The 25,841-nt window shown below is 37.4% G+C and overlaps 2 protein-coding genes across 3 annotated transcripts in view; one reads left to right on the forward strand and one right to left on the reverse strand.

The window, feature by feature from the left end:
- Positions 1-25,841, forward strand: part of LOC106062087 (protein lev-9-like) — a 157,596-nt gene that overhangs the window by 76,247 nt on the left and 55,508 nt on the right. The gene's annotated exons all lie outside the window — the stretch shown is intronic.
- Positions 1,262-22,435, reverse strand: LOC106071090 (aurora kinase C-like). Of its 2 annotated transcripts, none has more exons than XM_056042696.1 (10): positions 21,687-22,435; positions 18,534-18,608; positions 8,489-8,649; positions 7,602-7,721; positions 7,220-7,361; positions 6,840-7,011; positions 6,443-6,666; positions 3,261-3,309; positions 1,663-1,728; positions 1,262-1,569 (listed from the first exon to the last, which is right to left on the reverse strand). In XM_056042696.1, exons 1-10 carry the CDS (start codon positions 21,976-21,978, stop codon positions 1,281-1,283), a joined length of 1,590 nt encoding a protein of 529 aa, XP_055898671.1. In that variant the 5' UTR covers positions 21,979-22,435; the 3' UTR covers positions 1,262-1,280. The 2 variants fall into 2 exon arrangements, with proteins under 2 accessions (XP_055898671.1, XP_055898672.1); XM_056042697.1 differs by lacking the exon at positions 21,687-22,435 and adding an exon at positions 18,696-18,826.

Below are 25,841 nucleotides of genomic sequence, written 5' to 3' on the forward strand. Positions count from 1 at the left end.
CTTTCAATAAACTTAAAGCAAATTTGAATTTATTCAGCTAATCAGACACCTAGACTACGGGTGACTACGCCATCTATTAAGCGGCCCCCGAAAGGCGAAAAGACGACTTTGGTATTGCGTGGAATGTCTGTCAGTCCGTCCGTCTCGTTTAGATCTCGTACTGTTAAATGAAGTAAGTTCTGTTATACTAACTACTACATTTACACACAAACAAAATATTTACTTTTTTTAAAGAGAAAAAATCTATTTAGTATACATATAAGTTTGGCATAATTTAAAACAACAATTTATAAATAGTTTTTAATATTATCGCGTGAACTGCAACGGTGCACAATTGCAATAGAACACTTAACCATGGAACTATATTAACTAAAGGAATTTTTTTTTCTTGAGGAATAAGAGATTGACCCTTTACAAAACAATAAGATCAATTAGATATTGATTATAAGACGTCAGTTAGGCCAGGTTCACATCGAACTTCACATTCACTTTCACCTATCCTTTGGTTTGCTGGACCCCTGAAGCACCACACAAGATCTGTCAACCTTCTTTCTCTATTCTTCTAACATTTGTCTTTGATAGAATTTCATTCTGATCTTCTTTCCATCATATCATCATATCACAAACTGTCTTTGTAACCTTGTTTAGAGTTATTATTGAATAAATCCAATGATAGGCCTTTAGATCTAGAGCTAGAAGACGATGCCACAATTTTCCTGAACATTAATTTACTTATCTCTTGAACCTATAATCTCTTACATTCGGAAATTCCCGAACGCGATTGTCAAAACCGATGTTGCCTCTAGATTTAAGTTATTCTAACACTAGTACTCAAACCAAATTTACATTTATTTATTTTTTTACTTAGAAAAATTATAACGGTCAAAGTAGAGTTTTCCTAATGTGGCCAAAGAGCTAGTCATTCTTTTCTCGGCAATATACATCAACTGTAAAATTTCTAGAAAAATCGTTAGAGTCATTTTTGAGATCGGCAGTCAGCGTCCAGGCTGGTTCCTATCTGGTTCCATAAAAATCTGACTTGAATAGAGGTATTGTAAAAATTCTAAAAAAAAAAATAGCTCAAACTATCGTCTGTACACCAGATACAACAAAACGTTTGCTATATTTAGAGTTGTCTCCATTTTACAAAAATCTCCAATATTTATTACGTCCCTTTTACAAATTTCTTTTTTTCTCAATTTAAAAAAAAGAAAAAAAAAAGAAAAATCAAATATTATTGAAAAACATAATTTTAACATAATTTAAATTAGATGTTATTTTTATTGTATTATTAGAGTGCCTAGAGTTTCAATATGTATAGTTTCAGCTTCTCCAGCGTTAACACTACCAGCTTTAGCCACACTAACAGTTCCAGAGGCGATGTTTACATTGGAAGCTTGACCAATGTCCACTTTACCAGTATTTTTAGTATCCAAGTTGGTAACTGCATCAGCTTTCAGCGAATTAATGTTATTTGCACTTAGATTTTCAACATTGTCGAATCTGACGGCGTGATTGAAATGCATATCTCCGCCGCTTTGATATTTGCTTGAATTATCTTGATGGGTACTGTCAAAATAAATTGTATTGCTACAAATTTATATTAAATTAAAAGCTCTATTTCAAAAATGCTAAATAGTAGTCTTAGTTTCAACTACTTACAAATGAATATTTTTAGCATCAACAAATTGTAATGATTCCACAAGCGAAATTGGTTTTCTTGTTACACTACAGATGAAAAAAAAAAGTCATTCTAAGTTATCTATTTTACTAAATGAACTAAAAATGTAAAGCTGGAATCTATGGGGCTGGTGTAAGAGGACATAAGGCGAAAAAATAACTTAAGACCACTACGTTCATAGACAGATCTGCAGTACAATACACAGTCCTTGGTACTAACCACTCATCACTAATTCTTCCACTTGCCGTAGAAGGTTAAATACGAAAATTGACCTGTTCTTACTTAACTGAAGCCTAGGACAGCTAAGTCATTTTCAAGATCAAAACTGCAGTGGTTAACCGATCAAAGCCAACATTTTAATGTCTTAAGTACAAAACAATAATTTCTTCTACTTAATTTGTTGAGAAAATATATTGACTTATTTTGAATTGTGTAAAAACTCCCAGTTCGAAAAGATTCGTGTTCTTTAAGTTCTAAATGTCAATGTACATGGGGATTAAGAAAGAAAGATTAGTAAGTCCCCACACAGAACACGCGTAGGACGTAATCATCTTCTTTTTTTCAAGTAACGTCTGTATTTCATTAGGTGAGATAATCTAGAAAATCGCAGCTCACGTCGAATCGTTGACATTGCCTAAAGGTATTGGGCTATAATTGGCTTGGAAGTTTTTGCAGTGTACCATCTCATAGGGTTACGTTGCAATATTGCAAATAATATCCTATGTCCTATACTCTTATGCGAGCAATTCTTGCATGTATGTATGTATGTATGTATGTATGTATGTATGTATGTATGTTTGTATGTATGTATGTATGTATGTTTGTATGTACGTATATATGTATATACGTATGTATGTCAAATTTTTATTTATTTACTTCTACATTTGTATTGCTAAGTTAATTAAAGTCTGTTATACTAACTACTACATTTACACACACAAAAAATGTAAACTTTTTTAAGAGAAAAAAACTAGTTAGTATGGATATAAGTTGGACACATCTAACTTCACATTCACTTTCACCTATCTGCTGGACCGCTGGGGCACCACACAAGATCTGTCAACCTTCTTTCTCCATTCTTCTCTGTCATTTGTCTTTGATAGAATTCTGAAAATATTGAAACCTGCCTTTTTACTTGCCTGGGTGGACTACTTCGGGGGCCGATTTTGAGTTTGTATTTTCACCTTTTTTTTTTTTTTCAAATTTAAGTTGTTATTTTGATATTAGTAAAACAACTTTACATCAGTAACACGCAAATGAAGACCCGCTGGCCGCGGGTAACATCTGGCGAGTATAATATATATATATGTACATACAGGGCTTTTTTGTAACGGTAGGCACCGGTATCTATCTATCTATCTATCTATCTATCTATCTATCTATCTATCTATCTATCTATCTATCTATCTATCTATCTATTCATCCTTCCAACTATTCATCTCTCTCCCTCACACACTCTCACCCTCTATCTTTCTCTCTCTCTCTCTCTGTTACATATACACATGTAGTTTCTTGGAGTCGCACAATCAAAAACTAAAAACTCTAAGAAAAAGAAATTCTCCTTAAAAAGATAAAATACCTTTTTTCTTCCAAGTCAGCATCAGGCTCTATGTCTGGCTGTTCGGCTCCTAGAGTTTGAGTTCAAATTTGTTGATGAATAAATAAATATAGAATTGACAATGTGACATCAATGAGGGCATTATCGTATTTTTACATCTCTATTAAAACTTTGCTTCACAAGATTTATTTTCTTCTTATGGACTGCTGACTAAAGAGTTACAAGCTTGCTATAAATGCGAGATAGAAAGATAATTGAATTAGTTTGTAGGTAAGTATACCATAGTGTACCAACTGATTAGTTAACATATATCTATCTAACTATAATATTCATAACTTTGTAAAGATTCGTTCTAGATGTATCCTCTGTTAGACTTTAGGGGATGTTTTTGTTTTTTTGTGTATCATTGTGCTGTTAATTAAACTTTTTTCTCTGACTCGTTGAAGTTTCAAAATTCCGGACAACCTACATATCCACAATGTTCGCAATTCGCAAATTATGCATTTCATTAGGTACCTAGCCCGTTCCTTAATTTTAAGAATAGATATGTGATATGTCTTGTGTGTGTGTGTGTGTATGTGTGTATGCTTGTGATGACGGTGACAAGGAGTTAGCGATTGGGTGAATGATGCAAGATTAGCCGCATTTTTTATAAGCTGTCTTGAGTACGCCAGACGAGGCCAGAATGCAAGAATAAAAAAGAAATGTGAAGTGGAGAAGGGGACAACTAGTCCGACATAATTTGCAGAGCCACTAAAACATATGCCAAGTCAAACATGCCGTCCATAGAGCCACTAAAACATATGCCAAGTCAAACATGCCGTCCATAGAGCCACTAAAACATATGCCAAGTCAAACATGCCGTCCATAGAGCCACTAAAACATATGCCAAGTCAAACATGCCGTCCATAGAGCCACTAAAACATATGCCAAGTCAAACATGCCGTCCATAGAGCCACTAAAACATATGCCAAGTCAAACATGCCGTCCATAGAGCCACTAAAACATATGCCAAGTCAAACATGCCGTCCATAGAGCCACTAAAACATATGCCAAGTCAAACATGCCGTCCATAGAGCCACTAAAACATATGCCAAGTCAAACATGCCGTCCATAGAGCCACTAAAACATATGCCAAGTCAAACATGCCGTCCATAGAGCCACTAAAACACATGCAGAGTCAAACATGCCGTCATAGAGCCACTAAAACATATGCAGAGTCAAACATGCCGTCCATAGAGCCACTAAAATAGCCCATGCCAAGTCAAACATGCCGTCCATAGAGCCACTAAAATAGCCCATGCCAAGTCAAACATTAAATGAATGAGGTATTGGAAATTTTCACAATGTTAAGGCATTGGCGTATGCAGGAGGGGGGGGGGCGGTAGGGAACGGATGAAATTTAGTAAAGAAATCACACAATTTGTATACGTATTTATAACTGATGTTTATAATATATATTAATTGTTTATATATCAACCTATTTTTAGAATATTTCGCCCCCTCCTCTAGAATGTTGGCAGATTTGGTGGGGTATTTAGGGAGGGCAATGGCATCAATCCCGTCCCTCTCCACCCCATAAACTTTTTTTTTTGGGGGGGGGGCGGTCCAACCTATTTATAGAAAACACAGCTTGTTGACAGAATCAGTTAAATATGATTAAAACTTGTTATTGATATTTTAACCGATCTTTATATTATATCGTTCGCCTGTTTCCCGATTTGGTGGGGTGCTGGGGGGGGGTGCCGTTCCCAACATTACTCTGTGAGTGTGTGGGGGGGGGTCCTACATTTCTGGATAAATCATAAAGTTTGTGAACCTAATTAGTTGAATTACTTTATAATTTTATATTATGTCGCTTCCCTTCTGGTATTTTGGCCGATTCGGTCGGGTGGGGATGGGCGATTGCTTCTACTCCCCCTACCACTCTAGCCCTCTGAGTGGGGGGGGGCGCTATTATTTTTATGGAGAAATCAAGGTTTATGAAAAATATTAGCTGAATATCTATATAATATAACCTACATATTGATATTTCAACCCATTTGTATATTATGTAGCACCACACCCTAATTCATTCATGTGTAAATATTAAATGAAAAAGGGTTGTACCAGGTGGGATGAGCGATACATACAATCGCCCCCCGCATATCGGGCTGACTAAAAAAAGTAAAGTTCCCCTTTCAGACTTTGTGGTCTATAGGGCAGATGATGGTCATCTGTTTCTGTGGCCTACGGTCATTGGCTAGCACAACGACCAACCGCCTCTACTTTTCCCTAACTAATGTCAGGTACCCATTAGAGCTGAGTGGACTCAGGGGCGCTCGAAGATCCCGAAATTAAAAATCCCAGTCTCGACCAGGATTCGAACCACGGTCCCCGGTTCGAAAGCCAAGCGCTTTACCGCTCAGCCACCGCGCCAACTTTTCTTTTGTATTTTAGTTATATATTTTAGTTGTATTTATATATGTGTGCGTTTATGCACAGGGTTTACTTAGCATTAGAGTTGGGGTTTGAAAAAAAAATGCCCCCCCCCCTTTCCAACTCCAAAGTTCTGAATTCGCTAGTGTGTTAAGGTCGTTAATTGATCTTGACTGTTGACACGAAATTAAAAAGAATTGAGATATAATCTTGGGCTGCTGCAGCTGGTCAAATCTTCTTTCATTACTGCTAATTTGTTTTAAATATGTTTCAAGTCATAGAGTGAATGTCTAGTAGTTCCTCAATACTAACATTATATTAAACAATTAGTTCGTGCTATAACTGTAAGATATTAGAAACGAGAAGTCTGCAGTGCTACAACAGTGCATACAAACTTTTCTTAAATCATTAAAACAAAACCTAGATTATCCACACCTCCATTATTTTATTCACCGGATACACCAAACAAGCGAGTTATTTATAGCTTTTCCGCCATGTATGACAATACACAGTTCAACAGTATAAAATCTTATATTTAGTGGAATATAGTTTATATGGCAAACTACTCTAATGGAATACTCAAAGATTGACTTCTAAGAGATATTAAATTTTATGTTATGGAGGTGTTTTTTTTCAATTAAAAACTTTCTGAATGACTCAGCTTCACTGGTTAATGTAATTTCTAATCTCTAAGTGACTTCACTTTGGCGTACAGCCAAATCTAAGAAACTCAATGCAAAAAATTAAATATCGTATGAATGAATATATGTACAAAAAAGTCTTACCTGTGATAAAACGATCCTGCAGAAGTGCCTCAGCTGTTGCTCTACCAGCCTCGTTTATTGCCAAAGTCTGTTTGAAAAATCTTCGACATTTCTCTGAGACTTTGTTAAGAATTTCTTGGGCAGGTGAAGGATTGTTGTCCATTTCTTTGTGCAGCTGATTCTCCTCAACGTCATGGAAGGGATGCTTTCCTGACAGCAAGTGAACCAGGATGCAACCAATCGCCCTGAGAGAATGAAATCTTAAAACTTGAACATTTCTAACCCTGTTGCTAGCTGTTTAAAAGTAGCATCAATGAGTCCTTCGAAATATTAAGGATGAGTCTATTATGAAGTGTGATGTGTTGCATTAATACTTGTAATTAGTTAAATGACATGCTTAAAATGTCAGAAAGCTCACCAGATGTCAACTGGTTTGTTGTATTTGCGTTTTTTGTCAAACATTTCCGGAGCCATGAAGCGATAAGTTCCAACACAGCTGGTGTAAGTTTTTGTGATCTCAGCCAACTCTTTGGTCAGCCCAAAGTCAGCAAGCTTTACATTCCATTCATCCAGCATAAGTACATTGGCACCTGGCAAATAGCTTTACAGTTTTAGAACCATTTATACTTAGTATAATCCGTATTTACATAAAACCAACACGTATTTACAACCAGACGCACCGTTTTTTAAATCCATCTTCTAGAAGCAAATATTTTGTAATAATTAGCATAGCGATTATGTTAGTATTTAAAGTGTAAGTTAGTTACTTAATCAGTCATAAAAAAAAGTTTTTGTTACTTTTGATATCCCTATGAAAATGGTTTAAACTATGGAGGTAGGCCACAGCTTCTAAAACTTGTTTGACTATCTTCCCAGCATACGGCTCTTCAATCTTTTCCCCTTTGTCGTACTTTTCACCAATAAAATTCTCCAGAGAGCCCTAAAGATAACAGATAACCCAAATCTTTATTATATGAATTATAAATACAATTATAAACACACTTTAATTAGCACACATATTCTATATGTCTAATGTTTGTCTGATAAATTGTCTGTCTTTAAGACATATGTCTGTCTGCAGCTTATGTTTTTAAAAAATATTAATTATAATATAAAAACAATAATGAAGCCGTAATTAGTGCAGATGATAAAAGTTCAACTTGTGACTAATTCTACTTACACCTTTCATGTATTCAAGGAATATAAAGAACTTTTGATTCGTTGAACAAAATCCATAGTATTTAATGATCTTTTCATGGGACAATTTCCCCAGAGTCTCTGTCTCATTTCTTACTGATGCCTGAAATCATATCATTTCCAAAATGTATTGCTATTCATTTGTTTATGTTGAGCACACATAAACAAAAGTATTATTTGAGTACATATAAAAATATTCTAAGTACTGGACTTCACGTGTGGCTCAAATATTGGGTCGGCGGAACTGTTGCCACTAACAGGAGAAGGGAGAAAGGCGAATAACTGGGGCATAAACCTATAGCTTTAGGCAGAAAGGGCTCGCAAGCCTTGGCTGGCTACCCACCTAAGAGAAGGAAAAAAATGAATTTAAACTTCTGTTGATTTGCAGTTATACACAAACATGGGAAAAGCTTCTAGAGTCATCTCTGTTAATCTATGAGTTAAACTCTGTCGTTGGTTTTCATGGCTGGTTCAGGCAACCCGCTCTATAACAAATGTGTCTAAGTGTTTGACGAAATTCTAATATTGGCGTTGTAAGTGTTTTTAATGAGATTAAAGACATTCTTCAACAGCAAACAATAGCTAATATATGGAACAAGAAAAGTGTCTATTATAAAAACAATTAGCTACTTTATGAAGTGTGGTATGTACAAATCAGCCTTCCGTTATTGAGGTATTATTTTTTTTTTAGATCATGAAATAGTTAAAGCATTTTTGAATATTTACTAGGTTATAAAATCTGCACTGCAGGTCGTGGAGAGTATATGAAAATAGAAATGAGAAACGCACGTTACTTTGTGCGTTGAGGATAGTTGTGCAAATTTTACAAGTTGTATTGTTCGCTATGAATTCCTAGGTTTGTACCTGTACCTCATGCTTAATGATGTCTCGAGGTGAACCTCCTCTAATTTCCTTCACAGCGCACTCAAACTCAGCAGAACCCTTCTTATAGTTAGCCCGGTAAACTGTCCCGAATCGACCACTGCCTAAATAGTTCAGTTGTGTCCAGTTTTTTGGCTCATTAATGCCGTCTGTAAAAGAAAAGTTCATTTCGTAGACATTTCCATGTATAAATAGAAGAATTAATTTTTTAAAAAGTAGATTCTAAAGTTCTTTGTTCACCCTGTTTGTTTGTTCCATTCCCTCTTTGATCTTTCCAAGGCTAGTCCATAGACTAGACAACATAAAATTGACAATTTATCTTTGGACGTGTGCAGGTAGGACGTCTTGGACTTGTCTAGTCTAGACCTAGGACCCTAGATCATCACGTAATTAGACTCCATCTCTATGAAAAACGTCATGGACGTCATCACGTGACATTTTTTGCTTGTTATTGTCCAGTTATGTTTACAAAGCTGATATCAACTCACTCTGTCTGTCTGTCTGTCTGGTCAAACAACTCACTCTGTCTGTCTGTCTGATCAAACAACTCACTCTGTCTGGTCAAACAACTCACTCTGTCTGTCTGTCTGGTCAAACAACTCACTCTGTCTGGTCAAACAACTCACTCTGTCTGTCTGTCTGGTCAAACAACTCACTCTCTCTGGTCAAACAACTCACTCTGTCTGGCCAAACAACTCACTCTGTCTGGTCAAACAACTCACTCTGTCTGTCTGTCTGGTCAAACAACTCACTCTGTCTGGTCAAACAACTCACTCTGTCTGTCTGTCTAGTCAAACAACTCACTCTGTCTGTCTGTCTGGTCAAACAACTCACTCTGTCTGGTCAAACAAGTCACTCTGTCTGTCTGTCTGGTCAAACAACTCACTCTGTCTGGTCAAACAACTCACTCTGTCTGGTCAAACAACTCACTCTGTCTGGTCAAACAACTCACTCTGTCTGGTCAAACAACTCACTCTGTCTGTCTATCTGGTCAAACAACTCACTCTGTCTGTCTGTCTGGTCAAACAACTCACTCTGTCTGGTAAAACGTTTGTGCATGTTTTTTTCCCACACCCAATCTCGGATCAAGTTGAAACTTTACATAATTATTCATTGAAATAGACAAGTTATAAATTAATACAAAACTAGGTCGATAGTCAAAATAATTTCTGATAATTATTCGGTTTTAATACCAACAAGCGAAATTAATCCTTCAGTTATTCAGTTTGGTCCACATAGATAATTGTACTATTTCTTGCACACCGATTCTCGGATCACGTTTAAGCATAAGACAATTATTTTTTGTACATATAATGATTTTGTTTGATATCGAATAAGGGAAGAGTTGTTTAATGGTACTACCCCCTTATATAAGCTTTTTTTTTTATATTTGGCTTGTTCTCACTCTAAACTCATTAGCATGAAAACCATTTCGTTTTTAATGATACATTTATTGAGTACTTTTGGGGCTGTAAAACAATTTCACACGAAGAAATGCTTTGAAAAAAAAAACAACAAAAAAACAAACAAGAATGTGGAAAGTAAGAAAATTGTTAAAAAGAGTAAATGTATGTAAAGTGTCAGGGGGGAGATATGGCGAGAGTAAATATCTTAGTTTGTTAATATTTTGGTATGATAGTTATATCCCTCTATTTATGTACCCAGGGCCGGTCCTACGGATTGCGGGGCCCTATGTATGGATAAGGGTAATAAGTGAACATTAAGATTTTGTAGTACAAAATAAATGTGTCTTTGCATTTTATTCATACTTTACAAAATCATTGTCAAATGAACTTTACGAGCCATCTACAGTAGATAGTTTTCGAACAAAAAGCTGATAAACATTCAGATCTCCTATTTAGATTTACTATCGACTAGTAAAATATCGCTTTTGTTTTTTTTTTTTTAATCGCGAGTAGGATTGGCGTTTTCTATATTAATTGACATCCCGGTCACCCCGAAATGCCAATTTGTCTGTTTTTATGGAGATTTGCATGAGTTTTCAGAAGATTTTAATAATTTCAGGACAATTCTAGGAACCCTTTAATAAGAAGTTACAATAGTTTAATTTAATAATTTACACCTAGATTTCGCGCGGGGCCTATGAAAGTGCGGGCCCACTGCGGTCGTATAGGTTGCAGTGGCCTAAGACCGGCCCTGTATGTACTCCCAAGGTTATCAATGTGAATAGTCTTGCACGTGATGTGAACTGAATGGTTTAGTGTTCCTTGAATGTGTGTTAGTCAGTGAGGTCTTGTTCCCGGACCAGGAAGGTTAGACAGTTGCTTCATGTACTGGTGTTTGTGTATTAACTCTCTCTCTCACCGTAATTATTTACTACATTCTGGTGAAATCAACGTTGGTATCGTCAGTTAGGAGAGAAAGAGTTAATATTTCCTGAGAGTCGATGTCATTGTGTGCTTTATCGGATATTTAAGTATTATTGTTTTTCATGGATAGCTGGAGTTGGAATTGAAGTCTATTTAGTAATAATTAATTGTAATTGAGTAACCCTAACGAGCCAAGAAAGAAAAGAACCTGACATAAAGCTATTTACAAATTGAAGTCAGGAGTATAATCATTTACATATAAATACAAAAGTGATTAATATTTTCTTTACATTGTAGGTGGTACACACAATTACAATATTGCGAAAACAAAATAACTAATTTACTCTTTCTCTTTTTAATTTAGACCATGCATTCCACTTAAACTCTGTACCAAATAAAGCATTTTCTGATAACAAACGACAAAGCTTAGTCATTACAGGTTAGTGAATTACTACTGAGCAAAATGAAGAATTCCGTTGAAACGTGGAAAAATAACTACGGAGAGAAAGAGTTAAACGCGCATACGCAATTTTTTTTTTTAAAATTAGACAACAATTTTAATTACTAATTATTCATGGGTGCAAATATTTTCGAAAATTGGTTTTAAAATCAAATTAACATAAAATATATATACTTTAGCAGAAATTGTAATTTTAATCTAAATTTAAAAAAAAATCTTAGAACTCATTTTCTATTTACTTAAGGACCACTTAGAAAGAAAGTTTCTGTGAATCTGCAAACACTGTACTACCTTCAATTTGGCACTTAATACTTAATAAGAAGTTATAAGAAAACTAGTTACAACTCAACAGACTATAATGAACATCTAAATGTAGAAACGTAACATTTAAAATTACAATAAGAAAACTTGATATTAAAATAAAAAATCATTTTCTTAAAATGACCCATCTTAATTTATTTTTCATACAGACAGACAGACAGACCACACAAAACTAACTAAAACTTCTCCAATTTGGGGGGGGGGGGGCTGCTAAAATATACAAAGAAATGCTGTTATTGTCATCATAAAGGCATTTACCCTAGTTACCAAAGCGTTATTTTAATGTGATTACATTTTCTTCCACAGCAAAAATATCTAGCTTTTGTATCTCTTATAATTACGAAACACTATATAACAGCGGTTCTCAACCTTTATAGTTCTACGACCCCTTAATATTGTTACGTATTTCTGATTTTCTGGCTAAATGTACTAGGCACACAAATAAAAGAAACACTGCAAAGAACTTGACGACTCAACTTTCAGCTTTATATAACTTTATTGAATTATAACTATAACAATTCGTCACTGTAACATGGGGCTCAAGTCCACTCTCTTCTACTGTCTCACACAGTAGAGAACAGTATCGACGACTGTACTGACCCTTTTCACATGAACTCTCTGGTTTATAAAGAGTCCCTAATCGCTTGTCTATTGTTGCAAAAACACTGCTAGTACCCTCTGGAACAACATGGGAGGAAACATCACATCCTGTTGTTGTTTATACATGTCGATTCCAGAGGATGCCTGCTGCAGTGTCATCTCGCCGAGGTCACACGTAGTGACCTCTAACTGTCACTGTTCATTTGTCACAATGCCCCCCTTCGTAAATCTGTTCGTCCTCTGGAACAACACGTGAGGCACGTCCCATCCTGACTTTGTTTACATGCATAGATTCCAGATAACACTCGGTGCTGTGTCATCTCGCCGGGGTCACACATAGTGACCTCTACCTGTCACTGTTCATTCGTAACACTGCCCCCTTCTTAGATCTGTTCGTCCCGAACAGATTCTATTTCACCACGGTACTGATGGAGTCGGTCAACGTGGACAACCTTCAGCTTGGACCGTGGACTTTTCTGTATCCGGTAGACCACGTCGTTTATTCTTTTTACGACACGGTATGGACCTTCCCGGTCTCTTTGGAGTTTCGGGGATCTGCCTTTTCGTCTCTGTGGGTTATAGAGCCACACTAGATCATTCTCATGGAACCCCGACGTATTGGCCCGTTTGTCATACCTCGTTTTCATCAGGTCACTGTTGGTCTTGATGTTTCTGCGGGCCAATACATGAGCATTCTCCAATCGTCTTCGGAGATTGGTGACATATTCAGTTGAAGACACTGGCGTATCTCTCGGAATCCCAAATAACAGGTCACATGGTAGACGAAGCTCACGACCAAATAACATCTTCGCTGGGGTATATCCTGTGGTGCTATGAACGGATCCTCTGTATGACATGAGGAACATGGGGATATGGGTGTCCCAGTCGTCTTGTCGGTCATCAGTAACCTTAGACAGATGTTGTTCTAGGGTTCTGTTGAATCGCTCCACCATTCCATCAGATTGCGGGTGGAGAGCTGTCGTGTGAGTCTTTTCGATGCCAAGTGTCTTGCACATCTCCTGGAAAACTTTGGACTCGAAGTTCCTGCCCTGGTCAGAGTGCAACTCATTAGGTACACCAAAGCGACTGATCCAGTTATCCACGAGTGTTTCGGCCACTGTGATAGCTTCTTGATTTGGTATGGCATAAGCTTCTGGCCATTTGCTGAAATAGTCCATGACTACCAAGATGTATTTGTTTCCTTTCTTGGTTTCAGGAAATGGGCCTGCTACATCTATTGCGATCCTCTCGAATGGAACACCAACATTATACTGTTGCAAAAGACCCCTAGTTTTGCGTCGAGGTCCTTTTGCTGCCGCACATATGTCGCACCTTCGACACCATTCCTCTACATCCTCTCTATATCTGAACCAGTAGAACCGCTGACGAACCTTTTCCAGAGTCTTATTGACACCAAGATGAGATCCGCTAGCGCCATTATGCATCTCTTTCAGTACTTCAGCAACTCTCACCTTCGGTAACATCAGCTGAAGGCGATTGGATGTTCCATCAGCAGATTCCCAAACTCTTTTGATGACACCATTGACCAACGTCAGCGAGTCCCACTGAGCCCAGTACGCCTTGGTGGCTACCCCCTTCTCAGAGATGTCTTTCCAATCTGGCCGTTGTCCATCTTCTTTCCATAGAAGAATGGGAGCCAGATCTTCATCTTGCATTTGGTCCTCTCGAATCCTTTTATCACACCAGGGTCCGGAAACATCTACTCCGAGCCGAAGACAATTGACAGCTACCTCCTTTTCTTCAGCCTTCTTGCAGTGCTTACATTCTGCTTTGCAGGGTCGTCGAGACAGTGCATCAGCATTCTGGTGAATTTGCCCTTTTCGGTGCTTAGTTTCAAATTCATAGGTTTGAAGACGTTCGATCCACCTTGCCACCTGACCTTCAGGGCTCTTAAACGAAAGCAACCATTGCAGAGCTGCGTGATCTGACCTTAAGATAAATTTCTGCCCGTATAGGTACTTGTGGAAATGTTTTATTGCATCCACAGCAGCCAGCAATTCACGTCTCGTCACACAGTAGTTCCTTTCAGCTCTCGATAGGCTTCGACTGAAGTATGCGATGACTCGTTCAGTTTCATCCACCTTTTGGGACAAGACTGCGCCTATTCCAGTGTTGCTTGCATCTGTGTCGAGTATGAATGTCTTCCCTGGAATGGAGTAGGCCAATACTGGTGATGAGGATAGTGTGTTTTTCAGCCTCTCGAAAGCTTCTTGACATTCAGATGTCCAAATAAATGGCCTCTTTTGCTCTGTCAGTTGATGAAGGACCTTACAGATGTTTGAGAAATTTGGCACGAAGCGTCGGTAGTATGTACAGAGTCCCAAGAAACTTCTCAGCTCATGGATATTACTTGGCGTAGGCCATCGTTTCACTGCCTCAACTTTGTCAGGGTCAGTGCTGACTCCGTCATTTGACACAATGTGACCAAGGTACTTAACGTTTTTCCTGAATAAGGAACACTTCTTTGGGCTGAGTCTCATTCCCGCACTTCTTATCCGTTGAAATACTTCCTTCAGATTTGCAAGGTGCTCTTCAAACGTTTTGCCAATGACAATAATGTCATCAAGGTAAACAAGGCATGTAGTCCAATGAAGTCCTCGTAAAACCCTCTCCATCAATCGTTCAAAGGTGGCTGGTGCGTTGCAGAGACCGAATGGCATCACAGTAAATTGCCAGAGGCCATTGCCAGCAGAGAAGGCGGTTTTCTCTCTATCATTGGGATGCATTTCAACTTGCCAATACCCACTCTTTAGGTCGAGAGTAGAAAATACCTGGGACCCTGCAAGCGTGTCCAAAGTATCGTCGATTCTAGGAAGTGGATAACTATCTTTATGTGTGACTTCATTCAGAGCTCTGTAATCTACACAAAATCGCATAGATCCATCCTTCTTCTTTACTAAGACAATAGGCGAACACCAAGGACTATTTGAGGGCTCAATGATTCCTTGCTGCGTCATGCCCTCTATCATGTCCATAGATTCTTGTTGCTTTGCTAGCGGCAAGCGACGTGGTGGCTGTCGAATCGGTCTGGTGTTTCCAGTGTCTATTCGATGTTGTACCATGTTTGTCCGTCCGCAGTCTGTTTCATCAGATGGCAGAATATCTTCAAACTCAATGATCAACTGTTCCGCTTTGCTGTACTGCTCATCTGATAAATTCACTTTCATTTCTGTCAGGAGCTTGGTAATTTGTGGATTGAAAGGTTTGGTGGAATTAACGATCGTGATATCATTATTACAGTTTCTGATCAGGTCAAGAGTGTTACATATTGCGATGGGGCTGTCTTTCTCTAGATGTCTCTCCTGTAGGCCGAGGTTCATGATTCTGACAGGCACCTTTTGATCTTTTCCGACAAGGACCAATGTTTTTCCTACTGCCATTCCGCTGTTGTCATTTTCAATGCCTTCCACTATCGCCGTCATCGTTGCAGTTTGACCATGCTCTAACTTTCCCCAGATAATTGTTTCAGACTGAGCTGGCAAACTTGTATCTTCTGTTAAAAGGATTCTTCTTATTTGACCATTCTCTTCATCTCCATCCCCGAGCAAGGGAGTCTCAACATCACCACATTTCAAAGTACCACCTCCGATGTTCAGAGAGAATTCACATTTCTGCATAAAATCGAGCCCAATAATACAGTCATCCGTAATGTTAGCGATCAGAAATTCATGTATAAATGACTGATGCTCGAGCTCAAAGTTTATATTTGTCAGTCCATGTATAGGCATCATCTCTCCACTGGCCGTCTTCAAGGAGTAAGAGTTCACTCTCTTGATTTCGTTCTTTTTGACAATGTCTGGACGAATGACTGAACGTGAGGCACCAGTATCTAGAAGAAAACGGTAATTTCGAGATCCAATTCTACCATTGATGTACAGACTTTTATTCTTCCCTAACACAGCGACTGGAATTATAGTTGCAGGGGCTGTCATGTTCTTGATCGCCGATTTTTGCCCCATAAAACCGGCGAAAGTTAGTTTCCCTGGTAGACATGAGCACCTGACCTTGCATCTGTCTCCGGTCTGTGCTGATACTCTGTTTGTCGGGGAAATCTTCTCGTGCAGTTCCTTTGTAGATGGCCAGGTTCTCCACAATTCCAACAACGTACACTGGTTCTATTCTGTCCTTCTTGCTTCTTATTTGGTCTGCGTTCTTCTAGCACTTCAGTTACCCTTCTGAGAAGTTGTGTAAGATCTTCTTCTTGGACTTCCAGCATACGCCCATGATGGATATTCTTAGAGGCGTCTTTGGCGGCTTCATAGGAGAGGGCGTAGACCAGAGCTTCGCTGGATTTGCGCTTACCACTGATTCTTATTGCCTTCTTCAGTTCTGGATCTCGAATAGCATCAATGAATGCATCAGTGATAATGACGTCCAGAAAGTCTTGTGCTGCTGTTGGATATGCCAAATGAGCAAGACGTTCTATGTCCGCCTCTAGCTCTTGCAAGGTTTCACCGGAGCGTTGTTGTCGGGTTTTCAACTGAACTCTATAAACTTCTTGTAAATGTTCGTCTCCGTAACGGAGCTCCATAGCCTTAACAATGGCAGCGTAATCTTGTTGATTTGTTATTGACTGAAGCAGTTCTGCTGCCTTCCCTCTTAAAGCTAACACCAGAGCAGTCGCTTTCTCTTCTTCAGTGTTCCAGTTATTAACCTTGGCCGCTGCCTCAAACTGTCTTTTGTAAACAGTCCATGAGATGGATCCATCAAACACAGGCGGCTTTATCTTCCCAGAGATTTCGGGCACTAATGTTTTTGTTCTAGTACCCCGTTCCTTACTCAGTTGTTCTTGGACATGAGTCCTTATCTCTTCCATTTCTTTTTCCACAGTGTTGACTCTCTGGTCAATCTTCTCGTTCATAGAGCTCATCTGTTCATTTACTTTTTCATTCATGGCGTTTATTTTCTTGAAGCTCTCCTTCATTAAGTCCATCTGGCCCTGCATGTTACACAGGATCTCTGTCATATCTGGGTTTAATTCAAATACGTATTCATCTGGATCTTGATCTTCCTCAATAAGGGCCTGTCTTAGGCGTTCTGTTAGTGTTTCTTTGTTACCATTGAGCTGCAGACCTCTCTCACGAAGTTCTTGCCTTAATTCTTTGACCAACAGCTGGTTAAGAAGTTTCCTCGAAGACATTTCAGCCAGAAAACATCCCACTTCTGACACCAATTGTTACGTATTTCTGATTTTCTGGCTAAATGTACTAGGCACACAAATAAAAGAAACACTGCAAAGAACTTGACGACTCAACTTTCAGCTTTATATAACTTTATTGAATTATAACTATAACAATTCGTCACTGTAACATGGGGCTCAAGTCCACTCTCTTCTACTGTCTCGCACAGTAGAGAACAGTATCGACGACTGTACTGACCCTTTTCACATGAACTCTCTGGTTTATAAAGAGTCCCTAATCGCTTGTCTATTGTTGCAAAAACACTGCTAGTACCCTCTGGAACAACATGGGAGGAAACATCACATCCTGTTGTTGTTTATACATGTCGATTCCAGAGGATGCCTGCTGCAGTGTCATCTCGCCGAGGTCACACGTAGTGACCTCTAACTGTCACTGTTCATTTGTCACAATGCCCCCCTTCGTAAATCTGTTCGTCCTCTGGAACAACACGTGAGGCACGTCCCATCCTGACTTTGTTTACATGCATAGATTCCAGATAACACTCGGTGCTGTGTCATCTCGCCGGGGTCACACATAGTGACCTCTACCTGTCACTGTTCATTCGTAACAATATAATGTCTCACTAAGAGGCGACCCCCAGCCTTATTTTTTTTTCGTGTTTTTCTTGTGTATTCACAATATACATGTTGCATACTTAAGTGAACAATGACAAATATGGCTGAAGTATGGAGAACAGCCTTTGATACTGGTACAGTAAACTACATTGTTTCGACAGTAGTTACAAACACGCTAATGGTAGTGCGAAGGTTGAGCTTGTTTCTGTTACACCAGATTAGGATTTCAGTAGCCAAAACGAATGTCATCTTATGGCCCAAGTCTGCTTTTTAAATTTGGACAAACAAAACTACTTGCTACAGCGACGTTTGAATAGAAACAGAAAATAGCAAAAAACAAATCTTCCAATGATGAAAAGACAAAAAATCCTTATTTCCGGGGGTCAACCCACGGGTAGAGAACCCCTGCTCTATAAGAACTATATAAGTACTATTGAAGCACTCTATATAAATAGTATATAAAAGAATAAATATTTATATTTATTTCTTTACAAAATGAAGACACTAGCAGTTAAATAGTTATTGCTCTTTCTTTCAAAAACTTACCGCCATGAAATGCAAACAGGTTTTCATACAAACTACTATCTGCCATTGGTAATGCAGCTGGTGTGTTTAGTTGCTCTGGTTACATGGATGAAAAAATGTTTAAAGTTTAGACAGGAATATTACTAATAAAGTTGGTCTATGGAATATTTCAATTGAACAAACCTCCTTTTCAATGTAGTTCTTATATATTTAAAAAATATATTTTAGAAATAACTGCAATCATTTTAAATCCGTTAGCGTGAATAAGTGTATTACTTGTGAATATATGATAACGGAAATTTCCTTTCAGCATGCATATTTATATATAGAGATAGAGAAAGAGAGAGAAAGAGAGAGAGAGAGAATTAATAATTCTCCGTCTTGCCATGGACCATAAAATGCGAAAATTCAACCCGTTATTACATAATTAAAGCCTAGAACAATTAGGATTAAGATTGAAATCACTACGGTTCAATTTGGAAAATAACAACTTTTTTTTTTCAACATTTCGACTTAATACGCAAACATTAAATTAATGCAAAAAAAAAAAAAATTTCCTTGTGCTTCAAGTACTTATACTTAGTATTTTGGCGTTTAACTTTGATTACAATTTATAAGTTTTGATTTTTTCAACACAAATCTAGATCTAGATATAAATCTCCTCTAGATCTAGATGATTGTCAGAGTGAATGTTAGGGATTACCCTTAGATCAGTTGTTGTTTTTTTAACAAAGAACAAGAACAATGTGTATGAAAGCGTATGTATGTGTGTGTGTGGAGACATTTGTTACATTGTATATTGTGCAGAACAATTGAGAACGACAAGATCCAGAACTACAAGTTGGCCTCTTTTCTAAAGCAAACATTGAAATTCCTTAAATTGTCACAGAAAATACAAGGACCTAGTGAAAGTGAGATTTGTTTTTGGTGGGGGGTGGGGGGGGCGGGGGATAAGTAATACTTTAATGTTGGGCTTTTGTATATGGTAATATGCAAATTCTGATTCAAAGAAGTGCCCGCATTATTTCAAACTGCTTTACTGGCCTTTCCTGTGAGGGATAAAACAAACAAACTGGGATGGCCTAAAAGTTCGGGGTTGGCAATGAGGGATGTCTAGAATAATGAAGCGATGTTGTTGTATTGAATATTTAAGGACAAAACCCCAGTCTTCACAGATATTTCAACCCGAGACACCTTGGTTGGTTGGAAAGTCACGTGACATGCCACTCGGCCACCTCGCACCATTATATGTATGGAATGTATTTCAACATATTGGGCAGTCCTGAAAACGTGATTCCTATCTCTACCATAAAGCAAGACATATCAATAGTGGTCATTTTTTTTTTAAATATTGTCTTTTGTCTACTAACAGCTAAGCGTTCAACTTTGATCTTCTTGATTCTAACAAATGTTTCATCTTTGATCTCCTTGAATCTAACAAATATTGCTTCTTTGATTTTCTTGATTCTATCAAATATTCATTCGGTCATTTTGATATTACTATTATTTTCATTGAATTTTTATTTTATTCTTTTTAAAACAAAATTCTGTTTCTGAGTTTTTACATTATAGATGTGTAAAATAAAAATTAATTATTCTTTTTAGTAATGTATGCTACTTATGATGCAAACAACACAAGACAATAGATAATGTAGTATTGTTTGTTCAGAGACGACAAGAAGAAACAGGAAGTGGAGGTAACTAACTATACATCGCATGAGTGGTCAAAAACATTTTTTTAAGTCAGATTCCATGAAGCATACATTTATACATTCACATAACACAGTCCTCAAACGCTTCTAATAATCCACCAGCCAACATAAAGCACTTTACAGTAAAGTTGTCGCTTTCAACTTTAAGTCATGTAGGATTCCAAAACCAAGTGTTTGCAACTCTATTGTTATTGTTCAAGTAGTAATACTGAGTTGGACAACTGCTGTGAAACTGGACTTCCTTAGTATGGACCAATACAAATATCTTAATTTATCTTGAGCCAATGTATAACTCTCGTCAGAGTTAAACATATTCTAAAGATAGGCCTATAGATTCTGACTTAGAAGATGGTGCACAATTGACATATTCTAAAGATAGCCCTATAACTTCAGACTTAGAAGATGGTGCACAATTGACATATTCTAAAGATAGCCCTATAGATTCAGACTTAGAAGATGGTGCACAATTGACGTATTCTAAAGATAGGCCTACAGATTCTGACTTAGAAGATGGTGCACAATTGACGTATTCTAAAGATAGGCCTATAGATTCTGACTTAGAAGATGGTGCACAATTGACATATTCTAAAGATAGCCCTATAGATTCAGACTTAGAAGATGGTGCACAATTGACATATTCTAAAGATAGCCCTATAGATTCAGACTTAGAAGATGGTGCACAATTGACGTATTCTAAAGATAGCCCTATAGATTCAGACTTAGAAGATGGTGCACAATTGACGTATTCTAAAGATAGGCCTATAGATTCAGACTTAGAAGATGGTGCACAATTGACATATTCTAAAGATAGGCCTATAGATTCAGACTTAGAAGATGGTGCACAATTGACGTATTCTAAAGATGGGCCAATAGATTCAGACTTAGAAGATGGTGCACAATTGACGTATTCTAAAGATAGGCCTATAGATTCAGACTTAGAAGATGGTGCACAATTGACGTATTCTAAAGATAGGCCTATAGATTCAGACTTAGAAGATGGTGCACAATTGACGTATTCTAAAGATAGGCCTATAGATTCAGACTTAGAAGATGGTGCACAATTGACATATTCTAAAGATGGGCCAATAGATTCAGACTTAGAAGATGGTGCACACATTGTTCCTTCACGTCTATTTAATTAAATAGATATTCAATGAAGAGAGCTGAAATACCTGCTTTGCCTGTTTAAGATAAATTATGTCTAGACCAAATTTAATTTTGTAAGATGATAGAGATAACAGAGTTTTCCCAGTGTGGCCAATTAGCTAGTAATAATTTTCCCAAAGATATACATTAGCAGATCAACTGTCAAATTTCTAGAAAAATTGTTGGAGCTGTTTTCGAGAACCGTGTGCAGATTTGTCAATTTTTCGACCTTATCCAATGAAGATTTTGCAAACTTAAAAAGAGGAATTGTAATAACAATGTATAAATATAGGTGAGCTATAAAACGAAACAAAACCTGAGTCTTGAAGTTTTTCAAACACATGTGTGTATCCTGTTTCTTTCAACGCTTGCAGAAAGAGATTAAAACTTTGTCCTGGACCACTGTGAAATAGAATCCTCAACAGCTCCTGAGCTCTCTCTTTTTGAGTGACTTTGCTTCGGATACTTTCTTGATCATTCAGATCAATCACATCTTTTTCAAATAAGAAATCAACAAGATTTAAAGGCTCAATCTGTTCCACTAAATAGAGACTATTAACCCGAAGCCGCTTAAAATCTTTTTCATTCAATTTTCCTTTTTCAGGCATTAGTAAGAAATAAAACTAGAATAACAATAAATAGAAAATGTATTGAACAAAGAAACTTAATTAGTGCACTTCCCTTTCATTAGATTTGCTTATGTATTTATAGTATAGATTTATAGAGAGATATAAAACTTAGGAAATGAGCTGAAATCAGACCACAATGGATTCTTTGTTTTAGTTGCTCGAAGCCGTCCAATATAAATAATATCGGAAATATCCGTAACTCAATGGAGAACAGGAAATTCATAGACATATATTTGTAATTAAAGTTCTAATAGACATGTCTTTTAAAATATGAACTAGTGTAGCATTCTCAATGGCTGCTCACAAAATATGAATACATCTATCTATATGAAAACTGATACAAATCAAACAATAAACATTTATCTAGCTCAAGCCACTTTTTAAATCAGTCTAACCAAGTCTTACTAGGAAATGATTCCTAACTTCTTAGGGTGAACATAATGGGAAAAACCGCTATTGTTTAGCGAAGTCTATATGTCTCTTTATCTGTCTGTCCGTCTATACGCCTGTCTGTCACGATAAGATTTCAAAATTAAAAAGCTAAATTCAATTTCATATTCCTTAGCGTGCTAAAAATAAGTGCCTGAATTTGTTTTTAGTTCTAATTATGTACACAGTTCTCTCATATATATCAAATACATTAAAAACATGTACAAGTTTACTACAGTTTGTTACAAAGGTTAGATAAGTACAATACATAGGTGCTTTCTTATTTTTAAAAAATATTTACACATAAAGTATTTTACTACTGAAAAGAATGCGATAAAAAATATTTTTAAAATATGATTCTAGATACTTAGTATTTTTTTTTATTTACCTAAAAAGAATATACATATTGTATGCTAATAATTTTTCAAATGTTTTAAAACAAGATTTAATAGGCAGTTCGTGTTGCAATGTAATTGAAATCATTTTTTTATCATATCTTATCTTATCTTATAAGATACAGCTGTAACTTCAAAAAGGATGATTACGTTTTACGCGTCATGCATCTAGTCATACATCTTAACCAATGACTTAAATTCTGCCAAGTCACTGGCTTTCCTGGCTAGCTCAGGCAAGCCATTCCATGCTCCAATAGCACTAGGGAAGAAGAAGCATTTGTACAGATTTGTCCTAGCATATGGGACGAGGAATCTGCCTTTATCTTTGTATCTTTCTGAGTATTTTATTAGGTTTTTGTTTTTGTATTTGAAGATTATGGTTCAATGTTTTATGCATAATTGCTACTTTACTTTTGAGTCTTCTTCCTGAAGGCTTTCTATACATAAGGTATGTCCGTATTCTACGTGTAAAATATCCTGCAATGCCTACACTAGCCCTTATCAAAAAAGGCAACACCGATGCTATGAGAAGCAATGAAGCTTTCAGTATACATTATGTACGCAGGATTGTAGTTATCACTAGTCTGTGGTTCAGAGACTCTGATATTTACACAAACATTTCCTTTCAGAATTGAATGTTACTACATCCTCCAGGAGGTCGGCGTGAGATTGCAGCAGGCAGGATTAGAACCCGGGACGATCGAGACGAGAATTCAGAGCGCATACCACAAGACCAGGCAGACATATATTGACGTTGTCTTGGTCCAATGTTTTCTTGTTCACCATCATTCCTTTCCTCTCTGTCTTTGCCTTGGATAGCATTTTATTCAATGACAGACCTGTCCATTCTTTGATGTTGTCTTTCTCTGCCTCTTCTTCTTCTTGGTACTGTTTCCTGAAGAAAGGTCTTTGCTAGCTCTGAGGACCTTGTGATGTGGCCATAGTTTACTTTTTTGACAGGGGTTAGCATTCATTTAGTACTTTTGTTGCGGAACCAGTAAGCTTCGGGCAGGAGGGGCTCGTTAGCCATGGCTGGCTACCCACCAAGGTGAAGGAAAACTTTGAATTCAAACCTCTGCTGCCTTGCAGCTATATCCAATCATGGGAAAGGTTTCGGGAGTCAACCCTGAGGAAAAATCAGGATCTGGCGACCCTAAGGCAGTTTGCAGCACCCAGTGCTACACCTTGGCAGAACCTGCGACGCCGCTGACCCAAACTGTATCGGCATTGCCGTTCCTTTGGATACATCAGCTGCGTGGAGAAGGGGGAACTGATGTGTGGCGATATAAAGCCGACCACAGCTAATGCCCAGGCATTAGTCTCATTTCCATGAGATGATCAATAGTCGCTTCGCGACTGAAGGAGGCCATATATATATATAGTACTTTTGTTAGCTCCTTCTAAGGTTATTATGTTGTTTGTTTGCTCATACTTCGTCGCTGAACAATTGCACCCCCCACCCAGTGGAGTAGCTAGGGTGGGGGGAGGAGGGGGAGAGTTTAAAAATCACCTGTCCCCCCCCCCACCCACCACATTGTCGTTGTCACCAATTTTATTTTATAATTATCTTACGAACGATTAAAATGCCCATGATCACTGTAGTGTACAGTTTCACGAGCCCGTGTGTGACTGTGTGTGTGTGTGTGTGTTGTTGTTATTGTTGTCCTGAGAGACAGTCTTCTCATGATAACAACATCACAACAAAGTTGTACATAGTCACGTGACTCGGGTCAATGAAATAAAGTGAGACCCTGATTGGATAATTGGCATCGATAACACAAAAGAAAGAAATTTATGTTGATCTATATCGATTTTCAGAATAACGATACAAGATGGCGGGTGATCTGAAACATTACCAAATCCTACAATTAAAACAATAGTTTTCATTAAATCCTTAAAACAAGCATATCTAAGGCGAAGAACTCTGCACTTACAACTATATTTTTCAATAATGTAGATGTTATTACCTTTATTCGATATCACAAACATAATTAATAACCATTAATTATTTGATTAATTTGTTAATTTTGTTAATTTTTTGTTTAAAGTTTCAAATTGATCCAAGAATGAGCGTGGGAGAGAAATGACATGTACAAACCAGTAACTAAGTGACTCATTGATTTTTATTGATTCATGTCTTGTCTCTGCCAATGAATAATTCTACAAAGTTTCAACTTGATCCGAGATTGGGTGTGGGAGAAAATAAAGTGTGCAAACTTTTTTACCAGACAGACAGACAGACTGAGTTTAGAGAAGCTTTGTAAAAATAACTGAAAATAGAGTTGATGTAGGCTTTTTGATAATGAGGCTTTCGTTTTTGTTTGCGATCTATTGCTAAATCAAGAAGATGTCACTGATTCTAGTGTGATGTTTAAGATGTCACTGATTCTAGTGTGATGTTTAAGATGTCACTGATTCTAGTGGGATGTTTAAGATGTCACTGATTCTAGTGTGATGTTTAAGATGTCACTGATTCTAGTGGGATGTTTAAGATGTCACTGATTCTAGTGTGATGTTTAAGATGTCACTGATTCTAGTGTGATGTTTAAGATGTCACTGATTCTAGTGTGATGTTTAAGATGTCACTGATTCTAGTGTGATGTTTAAGATGTCACTGATTCTAGTGTGATGTTTAAGATGTCACTGATTCTAGTGTGATGTTTAAGATGTCACTGATTCTAGTGTGATGTTTAAGATGTCACTGATTCTAGTGTGATGTTTAAGATGTCACTGTTGCTATATTTCATCTCTGCTATAGTGGTGCCAAAGATGTCTCTGTAGATCGTGTGATGCCAACGATACCACATCATGCAAGTTTCGAACACTTCTGTCACAGATTTTAACCCCTTCCCACGTCATCCGCAATAACAAAATCTTAACTACCTGACTGTTTGGAATTTAGTAGGTTAGGGTTGTTCATTTTCAATATTTGTCGCCTTCATTTTCTTCCCAGCTCGTGCTAGAAGCTAATTCATTTTCATCTCCCTGTACACTCTCAAACATGATCAGAGATTGGGG

Source organism: Biomphalaria glabrata, chromosome 9 (assembly GCF_947242115.1).
Source record: "Biomphalaria glabrata chromosome 9, xgBioGlab47.1, whole genome shotgun sequence".
Taxonomy (NCBI): Eukaryota; Metazoa; Mollusca; class Gastropoda; family Planorbidae; genus Biomphalaria; species Biomphalaria glabrata.